At 35.9% G+C, this 21,733-nt stretch overlaps 1 protein-coding gene across 4 annotated transcripts in view; it reads right to left on the reverse strand.

Annotated features, from left to right (window-relative positions):
• LOC145263057 (uncharacterized) overlaps nt 1–21,733 on the reverse strand; it is a 1,096,083-nt gene that overhangs the window by 93,621 nt on the left and 980,729 nt on the right. For all 4 annotated transcript variants that reach the window (XM_080119900.1, XM_080119902.1, XM_080119903.1 and 1 more), the window contains one exon: nt 663–799. In XM_080119900.1, the coding sequence (XP_079976026.1) occupies nt 663–799 (137 nt within the window). The remainder of the gene's footprint in view (nt 1–662; nt 800–21,733) is intronic.

The raw sequence follows: 21,733 nt of genomic DNA on the forward strand, positions 1-21,733 counted from the left end.
CGTAACAAAACCAATGGTACGACTTTGAAATATGTATATATAGTGTCGTAATAAATATTATATATATATATATATATATATATATATATATATATATATATATATATATATATATATAAATATTTATATATATATATATATAAATATTTATATATATATATATATATATATATATCAATATTTATATATATATATATATATATATATATATATAAATATTTATATATATATATATATATATATATATATAAATATTTATATATATATATATATATATATATATATATATATATATATATATATATATATACATGACAAAAGGTCTATATTCCAAATTTCAAGATGTTGTCCATATTACCATTTATTTCTTTAAGCACGTTAAAATGTTCAATTCTTGCCAGCACCTATTTCGTAGCGCAGAACTATTCATGTAATTTTCATAGAAATGATAATAAATTCATATTTGCTGAGTGTTATTGGTTTTTCTGGTGAAAAACTATTTTTTTGCGTTATCCACAAAAAATATCAGCTTTATCAAAACATATGTGTTGGTTAAATATATTTCTCATTCCTTGGAATTTCCACAGGTCTCCTTGCTAGTTATATAATAATTAGGCTTGGTAATATATTCAACGAATAAAATTATACGATGTTGTACGTACCTGTTGTCCTACTGCCAATATCTGGCCTTGAGCATTGGTCAGCAGCTGAGGTAATGAGGAGACTTGATTGGCCAATGTTTGACCACTTGTGTGCTGGCTACTTGCATTGCCATTGGATGTGTGAGAAGTGACAGAACCTGGAACAAACATATAAACTCATTAACTTGATTGCTTTCGTTTAGATTTTTAGCTTTTACAGAACATCAACTGTTTTGTCATTTTTTTTTTATTCATCATTTTTTTTTTTTTAAATATTTTCTTTTTTCACCCCAAATAAGGCACAGTAACACTTGGACATAAGAGCCTACTATTTGGGACCAAATTTACGGGGAAACTATATAAAAAAAAAAAAAAAAAAAAAAAAAAACTTGTACATATTGTCATCTGGGGCTTTAAGTAGATCCAACTCCTAGAGTGAATGCGGTATTGTGGTGATTGCAACTAGTGATAGGGAATAGACAAGTGGACGACCCCCGACACCCATCTTCCCCCCCCCACCCTTTCTGGCCTCATGCCACATTTAAAAAGAATTAGTTGCCTGTTTTATATAATTTTAACCCTAAAATTCTGTAAAATTTGTGATTTTTCTTCTTAAATAAATATTTATATAAAGTTGAGCAGCAAGACGTCTGTTCACATTATATTTGAACTTCTGCATGTCAGTACAGCCAGGGGAACAGAGACGAAAGAGGGAATTCCAAATTCTAGTAGTTCGAGGAAGGAAACTATTAGAGTAGAAGGTTTTCCAGAATCTAGGGATCTCTACAGTGAAGGGGTGGGATTTTACTGCTTGTAGGATAAGTCAGTAAAAAAAACTTAGTCTAATTTCCATAACCTAGTCTGTCTCTGTGAGGAACGGTATTTACCAAACTCCTTTATCAATTATATATATATATATATATATATATATATACCAGTGGTGAAAAAACCGGACTAGAGTGCTCAATGTGTAGTCAGAGCAGTATATAGGAAATTTATTACTGTGAATCCAGAATGAGTTTACAAATTGTTTCAGCTAGAGGAAAATCCTCAAAGAGGAAAAATCCAACTTGCATCGTCAGAATTCATAGATGAATTCTGACGATGCAAGTTGGATTTTTCCTCTTTGAGTATTTTCCTCTAGCTGAAACAATTTGTAAACTCATTCTGGACTCACAGTAATAAATTTCCTATATATATATATACATATATATATATATATATATATATATATATATATATATATATATATATATATATATATATAAAGCTTAATGTAAAAGGAAAAGAGAAAGATCCATTCCACAAAAGGAGACTTATCCGGATAATGCCAAGCTCAACAATAATTATTGGAGCTTATACAATAGGACAACAATAGTATGAAATGAAGATACAAAACTATGTATAGGTAGATATAGAATGGATCATTTATTGAATAATGGAATACAGGCAAATTTTGGAGGATAGAAGGGACTCTTTATGCCAGGGCATTTCGAAGCCTAATGCTTCTCATCAGAAGAGTAGAGAAGGTGCTAGGTAGCATGGGGAGATGCGGCGTCTAGCGTAAGGTTCATAAGGGATGAAAAAGATTAAGAGGAATTATAGAATGTTGGGGGAAGCTTTATTGAATTCTAAATAAATAAGGAGAGGCTTATTATATATAGTATGATATATAGATTATATATGGTCTTTAACATAGTACTGAGATTAAGGGGTATATGTATTATGGTTAAATAGGGGGTATATTGTTGCCGTGTGGTAATTTATTTTAACGGTTTGTGGGGTGTCTATTTTCTATGGAGTGGGTAATTTTGAGTAATTTTTTTTTTTTTTGGGGGGGGGGGGGTTATGTAATGTTGTAAAACTGAAAGGTAATATGCGGCAATATATTTATAAGTTTCTACTGTTATGATATAGGGAGTATGATCATAAGTCGGAGATTAGGGTGGCAATGACTATGAGTGCGTATAACTTGATGTAAAAGGTTAAGTATACATATTGATGTTAAAGTGGGGGAGTAAGGAAACCATAGCTACTTATGAGAGTGGTAAAAATAAACGAAATAATAGTAGGGTAATTATAATAGTACGGAAGATAATAGTAATGACAATTATAATGATAGTAGTAATAATAAAGCTGAAAATAATTTCGTAGCGCAAAATCATTCATTTAATAATTATAATTATAATTTAACACGGTAAGTTTTGGAAAAAGTGCTATAAATATAAAACTAGACAAAATACTGTAAGAAACTCGCTCAATATATGTTACCGTGACATAGGTTGACATATATTCGGTGGGTTTTTAATAGTATTTTGTCTAGTTTATTATTTATAACACCTTTTCCCAAACTTACTGTGTTAAAGAGAAAGTCGGGCGCCATTTTGAATTTTCCAATACATCGGTAAACACAGTATGTTTTTCGAGCTAAATAAACATGTTACATTAAATAAAAACACGAAAAATATATCCAGTTTGGAAGAAAAGTAACTTATCTTACCTTTGATAACATTTCTTTGTTATATATTTGTTTTTTTTTTGTCAACTTTTTCGAATCTATGTGTACAGTAATACAAACCCAAAATAATATATTGAAAACATAATTTTCATGGTTGTAAAGATTTAGAAATAATTTTATATGTATAAACGATAACGATGAATTTGAAAAAAAAAATATCAAAGGAGTTAGAATTGAATTGTGAACATAAAGGACAGCAGGCTACATTTCTGGATTTAGATATAAAAATTGAGAAATGGATTTTTCTTTATAAAATATTTGATAAAAGAAACTCTTTCCCCTTTCAAATAGTTTGTATTCCGCATAAAGATAGTACCTGTCCTGTTTTTAATTTTTATGAAACCATTATGTCAGAGTTTTTGAGATTAGCTCATATTACTTTAAAATTAATAGACTTTATACCCCAGTTTCTAGCTTAGTAATAAGGATGATAAAACAAGGTGGGGATAAAACTAAAATATTTAACCAGTTAAATAAAGCATTTGTTCGTTATCCTGATGCTTTTGAATCGTTTAAAATTAACCAGAATATATCTATAAAGGAAATCCAAAACTATATTATGTATAAAATGTATTATACAAAAAAAGTGTATATATAAATAAAATATTTTAAACTTCTATATATTTTTAATTTTAAATAAATAAGATGTAAATATATAAAGTACTAACCATAGTAGGGGTGATAAGTAGTAAAATGGATTGATCCTAATCTTATAAATACAACACTGGTAAATTAAAAAATATATCCATTTTGAATTTGGAAACAGACGAATCTCACAGGTAAGGATGACATTTTTTATAACATGAATAGGCTAGCCAAATTAATCAACAGTAGGAAAGTAGATCTAATATCTGTAATATTTTTTTTGTTTTTATGATTAAGGGAGGTGGTGTTTGATCAACACTATTGGGGTGCCATTATTTAATATACTGTTTTGTTTTTAAATCCCCGAAACAGTATTTCATGGTAATCAACTGATAATGCTTTAAAATTAATATTAGGACTAGTGTAAATTCGAGAGAGCAAGTTGATGTATTGATTGCATGATTAAATGACTTACTGAACGATAAAAAATATAAAAATTAAATAAGTTTTTTTAATATACAGCTTTAAAGGTTAAAACACTTCCAAGACTATATATATATATATATGTATATATATGTATGTATGTGTGTGTGTGTGTGTGTGTGTGTGTGCACATATACATTGTCCTTTATTATAAAGTGAAGGATAATTTTAAAGATTATAATTTTTCATTCAATGTGTGTGTGTTTTTAATTTTGTTATTAATTTATCCTACAGAAAATCATTATAAATAGTTTATACGTTGGACCCCCATTCGTTACACGGCTAAGCAAAGCGCTTATCATTGACCAAGAACGAATGAAAGAGAATTGGTCTACTATTGGTTTGCTTATGCTAGCATGAATGAACACGGCACGAAGTATCGGAAACGGTTGCGATTGAATTGTGCCTCCTTAATTTAACCGGAAAACTTTTATGGCGGAAAGTGCAATTCCAAAAACAAAGAATAAAAGGCGCTGAGTGCTAAGTTAATAATAGTAATGAGTTTTGCTTCACAGCGAATGCACTTCAGTTCGTGTAAATTTATTAGAAGCAAGGCCACTTGACATTGCCTGGGTTAGAATGACATTCGGATTAATCGGATATAATTCTAGGTTATATATATATATATATATATATATATATATATATATATATATATATATATATTTTTACATATATATATATATATACATACATATATATATATATATATACAGTTGTGCCCGATATTATTCATACCCCCCCTTGAAAATTGAGTTTATTAGGTGTAACTTTGTTAGAATTTATTGTTTACGTCCATATTGATACATATTCTTAATAAACCTCTTCTGATCATTTTCGTCATTTTAAAATCTCGGGATACTTGTAATAAAAGAAATATACAGCTATTTATAAAATCTGCAATGTTCAAAAATAATCATACCCCCTTAATTTTTCAGTATTAATCTAGTTTCTGACTGTTTGTTTCCTGTTTGATTCTTATTTTGAATGCTTTTATACAACCTTTGATTAATTTCATTTCGTTTTTTGCATTTTTCAGAAATTAAAATGATATCAACTGAAAACCAATAAAAGAATAAAAATTATTAGAATGGGGAAGAAAAAAGAGCTTAGTAATTATCTTAGGAATAAAATTGCGAATTCACATAAGGATGGTTTAGGTTAAAAGTCAATTTCCAAGAAATTTGAGGTCCCTACAGCAACAGTACAGAGCATCATCAAAAAATTCCAGAGCCACCACACAACAAACAACTTGATTGGTAGAGGAAGGAAAAGGAAACTGTCTGCTAGAGCCACCAGGAATATTGTAAGAAGTGTTAATGCAAATCCAACCACCACTACTAAGGACATTTTAGAAAATCTGGAGTCTTCTGGCATAAAAATATCAAGGCAAACATTGCAAAGGACTCTGCATGAAAATGGTCTGAAAGGAAGAAGACCAAGAAGGACTCCATTGCACACCGGAAAACACCTTGCAGCACGTCTAAAGTTTACTAGGAACCATGTGAATTCTCCAGAGTCCGTTTTCTCAAGTATTTTGTGGACTCACGAAACAAAAATTGAATTGTTTGGCCATATGGATGCTTCTTACGTTTGGAGGAAGAAAGGAGAAGCTTACAACCCAAAGAACACCATACCCACGGTGAAACATGGTGGTGGTAGCCTAATGTTTTGGGGCTCCTTTTCGGCTAGTGGTCCAGGTAGTTTGGTCAAGATAGATGGAACCATGAAGAAGGAGCGATATTTGGAGATACTCCAGAAAAACATTAGACAGGATGCGGAGAAGCTCCATTTAGGACCAAACTGGGTCCTTCAACAGGATAATGATCCAAAACATACTGCCAAAATAGTCAAGAAATGGTTTGAGGATAATCAAATTAATGTTTTGGAATGGCCTAGCCAGAGTCCCGACCTGAACCCTATCGAAAACCTCTGGCACATATTGAAAACTGAGGTTAAAAAGCGGAAACCTAGAAATTTGAGGGATTTGGAGAACTACTGCATTGAAGAATGGTCAAAAATCAGTGTTGATGCTTGTAAAAACCTTGTTGATAAATATCCAAAACGGTTACAGGCAGTTATTAAGAATAAAGGGCATGCTATTGACTATTAGTAAGAGAGGTATGAATAATTTTGAACTAGTGCCATTATTGTTTTCTTTGTATAATGTTTCAAACTTGCATAATTTATTTATTTGTTGAGTTTAAATTAAATGCTTATGCTTGATTTATTGTTTGAAATCCCTTTAATATTGTCTACCTTCTGGTTTGAGCAATTATCTTATAGAAATCTCAAAGATCCGAGGGGTATGAATAATATCGGGCACAAGTGTATATATATATGCATATATATACACATATATATGCATATATTTCATTCATGATGATTATATGATGCTTGCAACGTCTTGTCAGACGAATTCCATTCCCTCAGACACTTAAAATCCATGAGCCCTAACATTAATTTTTTTTTTAGTGGTACCGGCAAATTCACACACTCAAACAGACATGACACTGAAGACGGTCATTGCTATATATACATATATATACGTACACGCATACACACACACATACACACACACATATATCCATAAACATACACACATATACACATATATGCATACATACATAATACATATACATAAACACATGCATACATACATAAATACATACGCATATATATGCACACATATACAAATACAAACAGACATATACGTACATATACACATACAAATACGTACATATATATGCACATATACACATACATTTAACTACATATACATATACATACCTATCTATGCATTTATATACAAACATACACATATGCATAGATACACATACATACACAGACATATATATATATACATATATACATACAAACACACACAAACATATATACATATAAATACATACATATACACATAGATATATATACATATACATACACATGTACATATATAAACATACGTACACACACACGGATACATATAATGATGGCAGATCAATTATTACATGCTTCTAGCATTTCAAGCCTACACGGGTCACAACTTTTCCATTGCTATAGGACTATGCCTGAGGGAGTATCTATACAAAGATGATGTTACAGAGATTTAGCTGTCGTACAAAGCTAAATCTCTCACTCGGTTCAAAATGTTGAGATCCAGCAACAAGCAAGAGCAAGATAGCCAGCAACAAGTTAAACTGCAGACCAGCTTCATGTGGGTACTGGTCTCCCAATTTATGGTTTTTTAAATCAGAAATTTGTTTCTCCTAGAGAGGTTGCCTTCACCACAGCTTACGGGAGCCCTCTCCACCCCACATACACATGAAATAAACACATGTATGCACACATACATGCATACACACAGAATGTGCGCAAACATACATATGCATGTACACACACATGCAAACATACACACATAGAGGCACACATTATAAGCATGTACTTATATATGAATACATACACGTACACATGCACATACATGTAAAATACACATGGAGGAGCGTTCCAAAAGTCATATATCCTCAATGATCAGGATGAAGGTGATGGGTACAATTCAATGAGTTTGAAAAAAAATCCAAAACAAACTAAATATACAGGGAATCAGACGAAAAATCCAAATGAATAGAACAGCGTTTCAAACGGCTGGAGTTTCTTTTTTTTTTTTGTCTGTTTTTCTTCTTTTTTCCTTCTCCTTCTTCTTTTCTCCTTTTTTCCCCTCTTTATTTTTTAATAAAATGGTTGTACACAAAAACTCACGTCCCGAAGGCAGACAATGATGACGAACTTCACACATTATTTACAACTAAATATACAAAGAATCAGACGCAAAATCCAAATAAACAGAACAGCGTTTCAAACGGCTGGAGTTTTTTTGTTGTTTATTTTTTTTTAAAATAAAATGTTTGTACACAAAAACTCACGTTCCGAAGGCAGACAATGATGCCTCCGGGACGTGAGTTTTTGTGTACAAACATTTTATTTAAAAAAAAAAAAAAAAAAACTCCAGCCGTTTAAAACGCGGTTCTGTTTATTTGGATTTTTCGTCTGATTCTATGCATATATATACACATATATATGCATATATTTCATTCATGATGATTATATGATGATATGCATATATATATATATATATATATATATATATATATATATATATATATATATATATATATATGCATATATATATATGCACGTTTATATACACACATATATATATACATATACACATATATATACAAACACACACACACATATATATATATATATATATATATATATATATATATATATATATATATATATATATAATTCTAGGTTAATATTCTCCAGAGGTAAAGTAACCAATGAAGTTTTAACGAGGTTAATACAAGAGTGCTCAATACCGAAATAGGGCAAGATATACTTTTTCTTTGTTTTATATAAGCATTTATATGTCGCTACACGTTCATGAGCATGTTTCGGTCAGCTGGTTACTAGTAACTAGATACCTCTTTAGGCGATGTAGCTTAGACTAAGCTTTTGTATAAAGTATATCGCCTGAATGGGTCTCTAGTTACTAGAAACTAGTTGACCGAAACATGATCATGAATGTGTAGCGACATATTAATATTTATGTAAAAACCAATAATATATATATATATACACATGCAAATAAAATAATATGAATGTTAGATAAATATACTTCTGGTATTGCAATTGTTTACTAACTATATATATGCTCTGAAAGTGTAAATCCATTTTTATTGAGCTTATATAAAAGTGGCATCATTCACTTTCTCGTGCGTTTTACATAAAGGCATGTGTTGGACGGCTCTTATAAATTATGTTTGTTTTATGAGTACTTCCACACAATATGCTCTTATGAACTTATTGCTATTAAAAATTGACAAAAAGGTATATTAAGAAAAGTATGTTACGGAAGTTTATGGCACAAATCACGGTATTTACTTTTGCACTGCAGAAAGATGTGACACAAGGTCGGGAGGTGGAAGAATTAAGGCAGTCCCTTTAAAGGAGGAACATGTTTAAAAATTGAATAGAAATTTTTTTTAAAATTGTGTGGGCAGGCTCGTATGCACTTAAAATGTTTCTTATGAGTATTAAAATTTGCCTTAGCAGCTCCGTTAGCATTTTTCCGATCAAGATACTTCAGGAAGTAAGCCATAAACTTATTCCACCCCAAAGAGGAGAGGCATAACCTAGGAAGGAGAATTAGTACAAATAAAAGGTCACTAAAATGCGTCAGTTTCTACTGGATTGAGTGTTGAGATTAGAAACTTGATTGGCAAGTGTCTGCGATTACAACCTCTGTGGAACTGATTCTCATAAAGTGCTCTGATGACGTTTCAATTTAAGTGCATGAAGTGCATCTTCACTGTATGAAATGGATCTTCACTATATGAAGTGATGAAGTGCATCTTCACTGTATGAAGTGCAATTTGTACTATATGAAGTGCATTTTCACGATACGAAGTGCATCTGCACTGTACAAAATGCATCTTCACCGTTCAAAGTGCATCTTCACTGTATGAAGTGCAATTTGTACTATATGAAGTGCATTTTCACGATACGAAGTGCATCTGCACTGTACAAAATGCATCTTCACCGTTCAAAGTGCATCTTCACTGTATGAAGTGCAATTTGTACTATATGAAGTGCATTTTCACGATACGAAGTGCATCTGCACTGTACAAAATGCATCTTCACCGTTCAAAGTGCATCTTCACTGTATGAAGTGCAATTTGTACTATATGAAGTGCATTTTCACGATACGAAGTGCATCTGCACTGTACAAAATGCATCTTCACCGTTCAAAGTGCATCTTCACTGTATGAAGTGCAATTTGTACTATATGAAGTGCATTTTCACGATACGAAGTGCATCTGCACTGTACAAAATGCATCTTCACCGTTCAAAGTGCATCTTCACTGTATGAAGTGCAATTTGTACTATATGAAGTGCATTTTCACGATACGAAGTGCATCTGCACTGTACAAAATGCATCTTCACCGTTCAAAGTGCATCTTCACTGTATGAAGTGCAATTTGTACTATATGAAGTGCATTTTCACGATACGAAGTGCATCTGCACTGTACAAAATGCATCTTCACCGTTCAAAGTGCATCTTCACTGTATGAAGTGCAATTTGTACTATATGAAGTGCATTTTCACGATACGAAGTGCATCTGCACTGTACAAAATGCATCTTCACCGTTCAAAGTGCATCTTCACTGTATGAAGTGCAATTTGTACTATATGAAGTGCATTTTCACGATACGAAGTGCATCTGCACTGTACAAAATGCATCTTCACCGTTCAAAGTGCATCTTCACTGTATGAAGTGCAATTTGTACTATATGAAGTGCATTTTCACGATACGAAGTGCATCTGCACTGTACAAAATGCATCTTCACCGTTCAAAGTGCATCTTCACTGTATGAAGTGCAATTTGTACTATATGAAGTGCATTTTCACGATACGAAGTGCATCTGCACTGTACAAAATGCATCTTCACCGTTCAAAGTGCATCTTCACTGTATGAAGTGCAATTTGTACTATATGAAGTGCATTTTCACGATACGAAGTGCATCTGCACTGTACAAAATGCATCTTCACCGTTCAAAGTGCATCTTCACTGTATGAAGTGCAATTTGTACTATATGAAGTGCATTTTCACGATACGAAGTGCATCTGCACTGTACAAAATGCATCTTCACCGTTCAAAGTGCATCTTAACTGTATGAAGTGCAATTTGTACTATATGAAGTGCATTTTCACGATACGAAGTGCATCTGCACTGTACAAAATGCATCTTCACCGTTCAAAGTGCATCTTCACTGTATGAAGTGCAATTTGTACTATATGAAGTGCATTTTCACGATACGAAGTGCATCTGCACTGTACAAAATGCATCTTCACCGTTCAAAGTGCATCTTCACTGTATGAAGTGCAATTTGTACTATATGAAGTGCATTTTCACGATACGAAGTGCATCTGCACTGTACAAAATGCATCTTCACCGTTCAAAGTGCATCTTCACTGTATGAAGTGCAATTTGTACTATATGAAGTGCATTTTCACGATACGAAGTGCATCTGCACTGTACAAAATGCATCTTCACCGTTCAAAGTGCATCTTCACTGTATGAAGTGCAATTTGTACTATATGAAGTGCATTTTCACGATACGAAGTGCATCTGCAATGTGTGAAGTGCACCTGCAATGTTTGAAGTGCATTTTCACTGTATGAAGTGCATTTTCATGGTGCAAAGTGCATTTCACGGTGCACAATGCATCTGTACTTTATAATATGCATTTTGTAACATATGAAGTGTATTTCATGATACGAAGTGCACCTGCAATGTGTGAAGTGCATCTTCACTGTATGAATTGCATTTTGTAGTACTATATGATATGAAGTGGATCTTCACTGTATGAAGTGCATCTTCACTGTATGAAGTGCATTTTCACTGTATGAAGTGCATTTTCACAAACAGAAACATAAAACTGAGCACACAAATCAGAATCTTAAAGGCATATATATGGTTAATTCTCCTTTACGGCTGCGAATGGTGAAAACTAACAAAGATTACTGAAGTCGTTTGGAAGTAGCAGAGATATGGTTTATAAGGAGAATTCTAAGAATCTCATGGGCAGAAAAACAACAAACCAAGAAATCATGCGTAAGGCAAAGTACAGCAGTATGGAAAGATATTTGATGTTAGGAAAAATTGTTGGCAAGAAAAACAGAAGAAAACAGAACAAAGTTCACAAACGGTCTCAACAGGATCACAAGATGCACATAAAACTCATAAGAAGGACCGAATGCAGAAGAGACTGGAAAGTCATGATCGTCTGTGGAAACAGACCTGACACATGAGGAAGGAGTATTTATTGTCTCTAGGTAAGCTCATTTATTTCAGAAATAGGTTGAATCAGCTTACTCCATAACAGTTATGCACAGCATGACCGAAACAACAGCATGGAGTATTAAACCTTATCACAAATGCTAGTATCCTTTATCGCTACCAAGCTACCAGTCACCTACGAATGAAATATTGTTGCCACATCTAGACTAGTGCTTCAACCACAAATCTCTGCTCTTATGACAAGGTGGAAACAGAATTTCTAACCTAATAGGCCATGCTCTGTCTGCTAGATCCAGTGTCTGTCACATTACTGCAGTATAGCATCCCTACATTCGTTTTATGACTACTTCCACAGATTATGCTCTACTGAACTTATTGCTTTTGTACACGCCTCAATGTAAATTCTTGCGACCAACTTACCTAGCAGCAAAATCCCACCCCTTCACTGTAGGGATCCTTAGATGCTAGAAGATTTTCTGCACTTAAAGCTTCTTTCCTCGGACTGCTTGTTGGATAAAGGAATTTGGACATCATGCACACACACATATTCCAGATTAGCAGAGAACAAAGAAAAATCAGGTCGGACTTTGTACACCCATATTAACCTCTGATGAAACAAAGAAAGAAATTGTCAGTTAAAGGAAGAGGTCCGACGAACACAAAAACAGAGATGGAGAAAGGCTTGCGGTGGTCACGATGTTAGTTTGTTACCACCGACCCCCACTTTTCACCTCCCATTGCTCGACACGGCCTATTACCAATGACAGGCAAGATAATAAATAAATAGTTTTGTTTATTAAACCATCTCCATGTTTGATTGTTAAAACCGTTGAAACAAGCATTTATTAGCAGCACAGATATTTGTAGAAGTGCAACAAACATGATTATATGTGACAGCGATAAACAGATAAATCGTTATAGAGAGAACCGACTATACAACATGCTTGCCTTTGGAATTCATTCCTTACTCCCTGTTTACTATGTACTAATGGGTCGGCACTTATCAAGGCTTAAAGGCCACGCAAGCATAAAGGTTAATAAGTTTGGTAAGGTGGGCAACATTTGATTATCTAAAAAAACGGTTCAGCAAGAATTTGTTAACATTAGACATGAAAACAAATATGTTACAGCTAGCTAGGAAGCAGTATCATTGCATTGTATTCCACAGACCGTGCTAATATGCAGAAATGTAAATGTAATGTGAATAAACATTGTGTTGACCAATTCCCCACTCAGGTTGCCCCCCCCTCCATGAATCTGGCCCCTATTACAGTACCCCTTATGCTTCAGTGGCAATATGCCTTGTTTGGGAGTGAACAAAAAGTTACAAAAAAAAAAAAAAAGAATGTTTATATTACACTTAACATAATTGAAACTAAAAATGAACGTCTATTTTTTTATGGAAATCTTTCCTAACAAGGCATTAAGCCACTTGATGTAAAGAGCTAAAAAAAAAAACAGTTTGCATACTGGTATGTGTTTAAAAGATTTAAAAAAATAATTTTCAAAATAATCTATCTCTACCTAGGTCTTTATTCATCTCGCTTTCCCTCAGTTCCATTTTTATTGCTTCCTTGCCATTGTCCTGTGAACTGACCTTGCTACCTCAACTGACCTTCATTTACTAACATGAGAACGCTCATTCCTTCCTTCAATATGTCCATGCCATCAAAACCTCCTGTTCTGGACACATCTACTTATAATGTCCAGACTTAATCTTCCTCTCAGGTCATCAAATCTAAGCTCGTCTTTAAATACTCACATCACACATCCGTCGTATCATTCTCATATAAGTTCTCTCCATGCAACACATGTCCTCAACCCTTATTACAACATCAACATATACAATAGACAATTAAACAGCAACATTGAATATCTAAAAATTTCAGAATGCATTAGCCCTACCCCGACGAAGGCCAATGATCATATCAGTCGAAACGTAGTCGAAAATAGAAATAATAATTGCAAAGACACTAGTTTGAATAAAAACAACGCAAATATTGATAAAAGAATCTTTCATGATAAGCGTTGCAGAGAGGCTAGTTCTGAGTGTGTTTATTCAATAGAGGATGAAACTGGTTGCTATGGCAACATCAAAAGCACTGAAGCATCTCTTGGCACCAGCATCCAAAGCATTGAAAGAGTCTGAGATTTCCCGAGGCAATCAAATTAAAGATTAAACCAATTCCGTCTCGAAAGCCAAAGAATCCTTAAAAGACAAAGCGGTAACCAGCAGACATTTTGACTTCAATCACGCAACTAATTCTATCCGCCATTTTTTTTTTTTTAGAACAAGTTATTCAATGAATAAGAAAATAGAGAACTTTGGTGGAACAACTGTTTGTAATGTAATTTTAAAGTGGAAGCAAATTCCTTGTTTAAATGTTATTCATATACAGGGTGGAACGATAAAAGTGTCGCCTTAAGGAAAACAACACTACAGCTTTATTTTAAAACTTTTATTGAAAAAAAATCAATTCAGGTAACGTGATTATGTAGTAGAGCTGACATCTATTCAATGTAGCCGCCTTCAGCCTAAATCACTGGCTCGATATGGGTCTTGAACTGGGAGTATACTCAGCTGATAGCAGTGATCAGGCGAGCTTTGGTGTTATGGGAGGTCATGTTGGTGATGTTCTCGACATATAACCAAATGAAGTAATCCAGTGGGTTCAGGTCGGGGGAGGAGCAGAGCCTGTGAGATAAGGGTACAAAGTCGTAGCACTCCTTCTGAAGCCAAACCTAAGTCTCTTTGGACTTGTGGGTTGGCACCGAGTTCTGCTACCGCACCCAGGGTCTGCCAACAGCCACCTGATTGCACTAGGGGATCACTACACTCTTCAGTGCATCAAAGTACACTTTGGTGTTGACTTTCAAGCTGACTTTGAGGATGTGAGGTGGTATGATGTGGCCCTCACTTGAAATAACACCAAAGACCTTAATCATGTCCGGAAACTTTGTTTTCATCACTCTGGGTCTGTGTCTATTATTCATGGCAATCCAGCAATATATTTTGAGGGTACTGGCAATGGTCCTGTTGTCATAACTTGGGTCAGTCGAGAGCATGAGTTGTACAGTAGCACATCTCTGATCTCGCTTGTTGAACATCGTGTCACTTCCAGACATGATAGAAGGCTCTTATCGCACATGGGATTTGTATACAACTAGCCAAGTAGATGATGGTCTGCAACAACAACAACAAAAAAAGAAAGGCGCTTTTCATCATGTGGAAATGGAATCATGTCGTCTTTTCTAAGGTGACAATTTTATTGTTCCACTTTGTATCTCTGTCTGTATAATATTGTTACCACATCTGATATAGAGAAAAGAAGCGAAAGATAAAGAAAGAGAGAGGAACAGAGAGGGAAAGAAAGAGAGAAAGCAAGAAAGAGAATGAGAGAGACCACAAAATTTTAATCTTTATTAAAAAAAAGTTAAAGTCTGACAATCTAACCCTAACCCTAACCCTAACCCGATGCCTCAATTGAAATGAAGCACCATGTCTTGCAAGCGTCTAGGACTGACCTTCACTCCTAATCTAAAATGAAACACATATATCAAATTTGTTGCCAATATCGCTGGATAAATGGTTAGATCACTACTACTCCAGCAGGTATCTCACTACCAATGCAATCCGCTATCTGTATGAAAGCTAGGTACATCTTAAAATGGAGTACTGTTGCCACATCTGAGCAGGAGCTGTTCAGCGCACCCTATCTGCAATGAATTTTATGAAATTTCACACAAAGATATACAAGCCTCGGACGGGCCTGATTAACTGATGTTGCAGGCCTTATTCGGCCAGTGGACTATGGTTTGATGATCACCGTTCTATACAATTATTCAATTTACAGCCTCAGAATTAAATTTAGACATTAACAATGTAACAACGCACACAAAAATTTAATTTAATGCTAATTATTAGAACTAGCAAGATGACTTGAAGCTGTCCGGAATTGCATAATGATCAACGAATGTTTCACACTCTCATATTTTTATTGTCATCGAAATCGATGAAATCGTCCATTTTTTTTCTCAATCAAATCGATTGATTGCCTACTTTAGTTAGGGATTCATTGTGATGCACCTGGAGAAAGCTTCGCATGTCTCTTGCAGTGACTAAGTTCACAATACATTGTAGTCTACATTGCACTGTAGAGAACGTACTGTTGGTTTTATAAAATTATTTTATACATAATAGCTTGCATTAAAGTTTAAAGTGCAAAAGTCAGGTATCATGCTTCAATTGTGCTCTAAACAGAAATATTCATTCTAACGCACCCTTGTCATAACAAAGAACCTACTGTTGATTTCATATGTCTGGCATTACTGCTTGTGCGGTGTTAATCGCTTGAATTTAAGTTTAAAACAAAAAAGTCAAGTATCATTGTGAAATTGTGCTTTAAACAAACATTCATTTCAAACACGCCCCTGTGATATCAAAGAACCTCTTGCTTATTTTATATGTTGGGTGTTTCAGCTTGTGTGGTAATAAAACTTCTCAAATGCACTTGTGATGTTAGGCTGTGTAAGGTGTTAACTTTAGTCAAAATCGCCTGTTTCTTTTTTTCATCAGATTATTTCGATTATCAGTAATCACTACTCACCGAAGACATTACAACACAAAACCTATTTCAGAACACTGCCAGGCACATAAAGTACCTTTATATGAAATTTCATAAAAAGCGACCCAGTTGTTTTTGAATTCATAGTGAACAAGCTCACGCATACACAGACATGCACACAGACACACACACACACATACACACACACACATGCGCGCACACACGCGCACATACACACACATACACGCGCGCATACACACACATGCACATACACACACACACGCGCATACATACACCCACACGCGCACATACACACACGCGCACACACACACGCGCGCACATACACACACACACGCTCACATACACACACACACGCGCACATACACACACACGTGCGCACATACACACATGCATGCGCGCACATACACACACACACGCACGCACATACACACACACGCGCACACACACACACGCGGACATACACACACGCGCGCGCACATACACACACACGCACACATACACACACACACACGCGCACATACACACACAGTACTTTTATATAATAGTAGAGATAGAGATTTTTTTTTTTGTTTTCCGTGAATTTGAAGATAAACCTGGGCATCTCAGGGGTGCTTGTTCAGTAACATTATTGGACTAGGCCACTCTTGTCTAAAAGCTTTGAGGGTACCGGTTTGACAGTTGCTGGCTGCTGTTTCCGACTAATAGTACAAGAGTCCTAACTCTTAGGTAGTACCCTGAGCGGCTGCTCTATCATCAGTTGAATAATATCAGGATGTTTGTAGTACCATGTCGCACAAGAAAAGGAACCCTGCAATCTTCTCTGGTGAGCATTCCCGAGGCCACATTCCTGTGGATGAGGAGTCAGCTGATGGTCTACTTGTGGTACATGATGGTGGCTATGCGTATGCGCTTTGTCTAGCACCTCTCACACTAAATTTTGAAACTATGAAATAAAATGAAATGACTGCTCAATCCAAAATAACGTTCAAATCAAACACACATTCGAACAACAATTCGCCTCCTCCTTTGAGGCTTGCATTTACAAATATTTGTGGACTTAGAACTAACTTAGATGACGTAGAATCATTTCTTCTAGCAAACTCCCCAGATATATTAGCATTAAGTGAAACTACCTTGCGCTCTTCCATCCCCTCTAACATTTTTAACAAGTCTGGTTATCTTCCACTTTGTCATAAGGAATCTGACAGACACATGCATGGACTTGGAGTCGATATTCGTAACACCCTCCCCTTGACTTGGGAATCTAAAGTAGAATGAGATGACCAGACCTTCATGTGCTTTAAACAACCTTACAACATAGCGTTAGTTACCTGTATTTTCAGGACTTTATCTGACAGCATAGATGTAGCATTCTCTCTTGACACTAACGCCCAAATACATGTATTTGTCAACTTTAATGCCCACCACAATAATTGGCTTGGTTTCTCTAACTACACAGACCCAGCTGGTAGCATCATCCATAACTTTTCTATATCCCAGTCTTTGACAGACAGTAACATTCCCGACCCGTCTCCCAGATCATCAGGACCAACAAGCCTCACTTCTGGATCTATTTTTGACAACAGTTCTTGAGGATTATGTAAAAATGCCCATTGACCACTGCTGATCATGCTGTGATAATGATAGACATCACTCTAAACTTTCGACACCAAGTTGAAGAACCATTGCTCAAAGCGACAAAGTACTACAATTGCCCTTTTGGCCAAGATCAAAGTGTAGTATCTGTTCCGGCAGATACTGCAAACTATGACTAGCTATGACTAGCAAAGACCAGATGTGGGGGCAACCCCACATGCCTGACCATTAAGCAGCTCCCATTTCCCACCTCTCGGGAGCTGGTCCCCTTTTTCCCTTCCCCCTCCCTTCACTCCTCACATTAAAAATCGGCCTTGTGCCTAATTTGCTCGGTGGGGGAGCAAATAAACACCATCTGTTCCGGCAGATACTGCAAGCTATGACTAGCTATGACTAGCAAAGACCAGATGTGGGGGCAACCCCACATGCCTGACCTTTAACCAGCTCCCATTTCCCACCTCTCGGGAGCTGGTCCCCTTTTCCCTTCCCCCTCCCTTCACTCCTCACATTAAAAATTGGCCTTGTGCCTAATTTGCTCGGTGGGGGAGCAAATAAATACCATCTGTTCCGGCAGATGCTGCACTTAAGATAATTTGTACCAGTCAATGGAGGGGAAACCCTCTATACTGGGACAATTATTATTTTTGGTAACCAGAGTGCCCCCTTTTTGCCTACTTTTAGGGGAGCTGGTTTTTACCTCACATTAAAAACGGCCTTGTGCCTAATTTGCTCAGTGGGGGAGCAAATAAACACCATCTGTTCTTCAGATGCTGCAAGCTATGACTAGCTATGACTAGAAAAGACCAGATGTGGGGGCAACCCCACATGCCTGACCTTTAACCAGCTCCCATTTCCCACCTCTCGGGAGCTGGTCCCATTTTTCACTTCCCCCTCCCTTCACTCCTCACAGTAAAAATTGGCCTTGTGCCTAATTTGCTCGGTGGGGTAGCCAATAAATACCATCTGTTCTTCAGATGCGGCACTTCCATTTCTCGTTCTCTTTCAGTGGAAATCCTTCACGACTGAGACAATTTTTATTTTTGTACCTTTTCTCCACGTTAAAAAACGACTCTGGTGTCGAACTCTGCCCGTGGGAAGGCATTGTAAATAGGTACAATAAGGCTGATTGGAATGCCATTAGAGATTACATCAGAGATGCCCCATGGATAAATATCTTTTCTCTTTCTGTGGAACAGTGCATGAATGAGACCACTGCATGGTTCAAAGCAACAATTAAAGCACATGTTCATACACAGAAGTTCTACAGTAAATCCCACTCTCCCCAATTGTTTACTTCTACTTGCACAGCTGCCATTGCTCAGAGGCAACATGCATACCACAGATTTATCCAACATAAGTCCTGTACAAACATACAAAAGTTTATAGAAACTAGAAGTAACTGTAAGAAAGAAGTAGTGACAGCTAAGACAGAATATACCGAAACCACCAGAAAACGCATTGAAGCGCAGAAATTAGGAACTCATGATTTCTGGAAAATCTACAACAGTGTAATAAATAATGGGCAATCAACAATTCCCCCATTATCCAACAATCATGAGATTGCTTGCACGGCATCTTGGCCATCAGTTGCCTCAAACTCTATGTTGGACCCAGCAAACCACTTTCTCCCTGATATTCCTTTGCAGCCTGAAACCACATTAGATGATCTGAAAATCACCCCTTCTCAAGTCCATGGTATCATAAAAAATCTAGACACCTCAAAAGCATGTGGATCAGATCTCATCCCGGCTGTACTATTAAGAAAATGCTCAGCTGAGGTTGCTCTAGTTCTCTCCAAACTCTTCAACAAATGCCTTAACGAATCATGCTTTCTTGACTGCTGGAAAACTGCTTGTGTGGTACCAGTTTATAAGAATTCTGTTGAAAAATTATCACCCCATTACCCTCTTCCTTTGTTTCGCCAAAATATTTGAGTCCATAATTAATCAGGCTCTAGTCCATTATCTTACAGTGGCTAAACGTCTGTCTGACCATCAATATGGATTTAGATAAGCCCATTTTACTGCAGATATTCTAACTGTAATCTCTGAACATATATACCATGCACTGGATAAGGCAGAGGAGGGGAGGGCACTAGCCCTAGATATATCTAAGGCTTTTGACAGGGTATGGCACAATTATCTTTTCATGAAAATCAGATCCTATGGTATTACTGGACGAATACTTAACATAATTAAAACATTTCCTAAATAACAGAAGAATCCAGGTTGTCCTCGATGGTCGTACATCTAAACAATATGATATAAATGCAGATGTACCTCAGGGGTCTATCCTTGGACCTTTATTATTCTTGATATTCATAAATGACCTCCCTGATAAAATGGTCTCAAGATGGGTAGATTTGCTGACGACACCACTCTCTATAACAGCTAAGAGGGGAAAATGAATGAACACATATCTAAGGCAATGGTGGAAACCCTAGAGGAAGACCTCCAGTCTGTTGTGGAATGGAGACAAAAATGGATTGTAATGTTCAATGCTGTCAAGACTAAGCTCGTTTCCTTTAATAATTCCAAGAAACCTTCTCAACCATTAATAGCTATGACTAATGATACATTACCTGAAAGTACTTCGTTCAAACTCCTTGGCTTAACGTTCACAGGGAACATGAACTGGAACAGATACATCGAGGGAATTGCCGCAGATGCTGCGAGAAATGTGGGCTCTCTCTATTGTGCTAGAAAGTTATTTATGTCTGAAAGTATCCTGTAAGACCACCATGTATGGAGTATTGTTGTCACATTTGGGCTGGTGCTTCTGCTACTAGTCTCTGACTCCTGGACAGGGTTCAAAAGAGAGTCACCAACCTGATAGGTCCTGAACTGTCATCTAAGCTTAAACCTTTGTCCCATCGACGAAATGTTGCATCCCTCTGCCTGTTCTACAAGTATTTTAATGGTGAATGCTCTGACAAACTGCAAGCACTTGTACCCCTTCAATGTAAATACCACCGACAAACCCGACAAACCCGACAAGCAGCCAAGCCCCACCCCTACACAGTAGAGATCTCTAGATGTAAGAAAGCCTTCTACTTCAATAGTTTCTTCGCCAAAACTGCTAGACTTTGGAATTCCCTCCCAGGTTCCTGCTTCCCCAACTGTACTGACATGCAAAAGTTCAAGCGTAATGTGAACAGACATCTTGCTGCTCAACTCCCTACATAGTATCCCTGCAAATTATGTCGCTGATAGTAGCCCCCTACATCAAAGTGGCACTCTGCTTTGCATGGGGGTGAACATGTAAAAAAAAAAAAAAATAGTTCCTTGAAATCCTTACACCTTCAAATTGTTGATTATCTTTAACGAGTATTTCTGGCGCTGTATTATTGAACATACGCTTTAGATTATCTTCTTTCTTTTAGAAAAGATTCTTTCCTGGAACTACCCGTTTGTGGACCACAATACCGCGTGGGTGATTCCCAGCTAACTATGAC

Source organism: Euprymna scolopes, chromosome 38 (assembly GCF_053919585.1).
Source record: "Euprymna scolopes isolate OS-2025 chromosome 38, ASM5391958v1, whole genome shotgun sequence".
In the NCBI taxonomy this organism is placed as follows: domain Eukaryota; kingdom Metazoa; phylum Mollusca; class Cephalopoda; order Sepiida; family Sepiolidae; genus Euprymna; species Euprymna scolopes.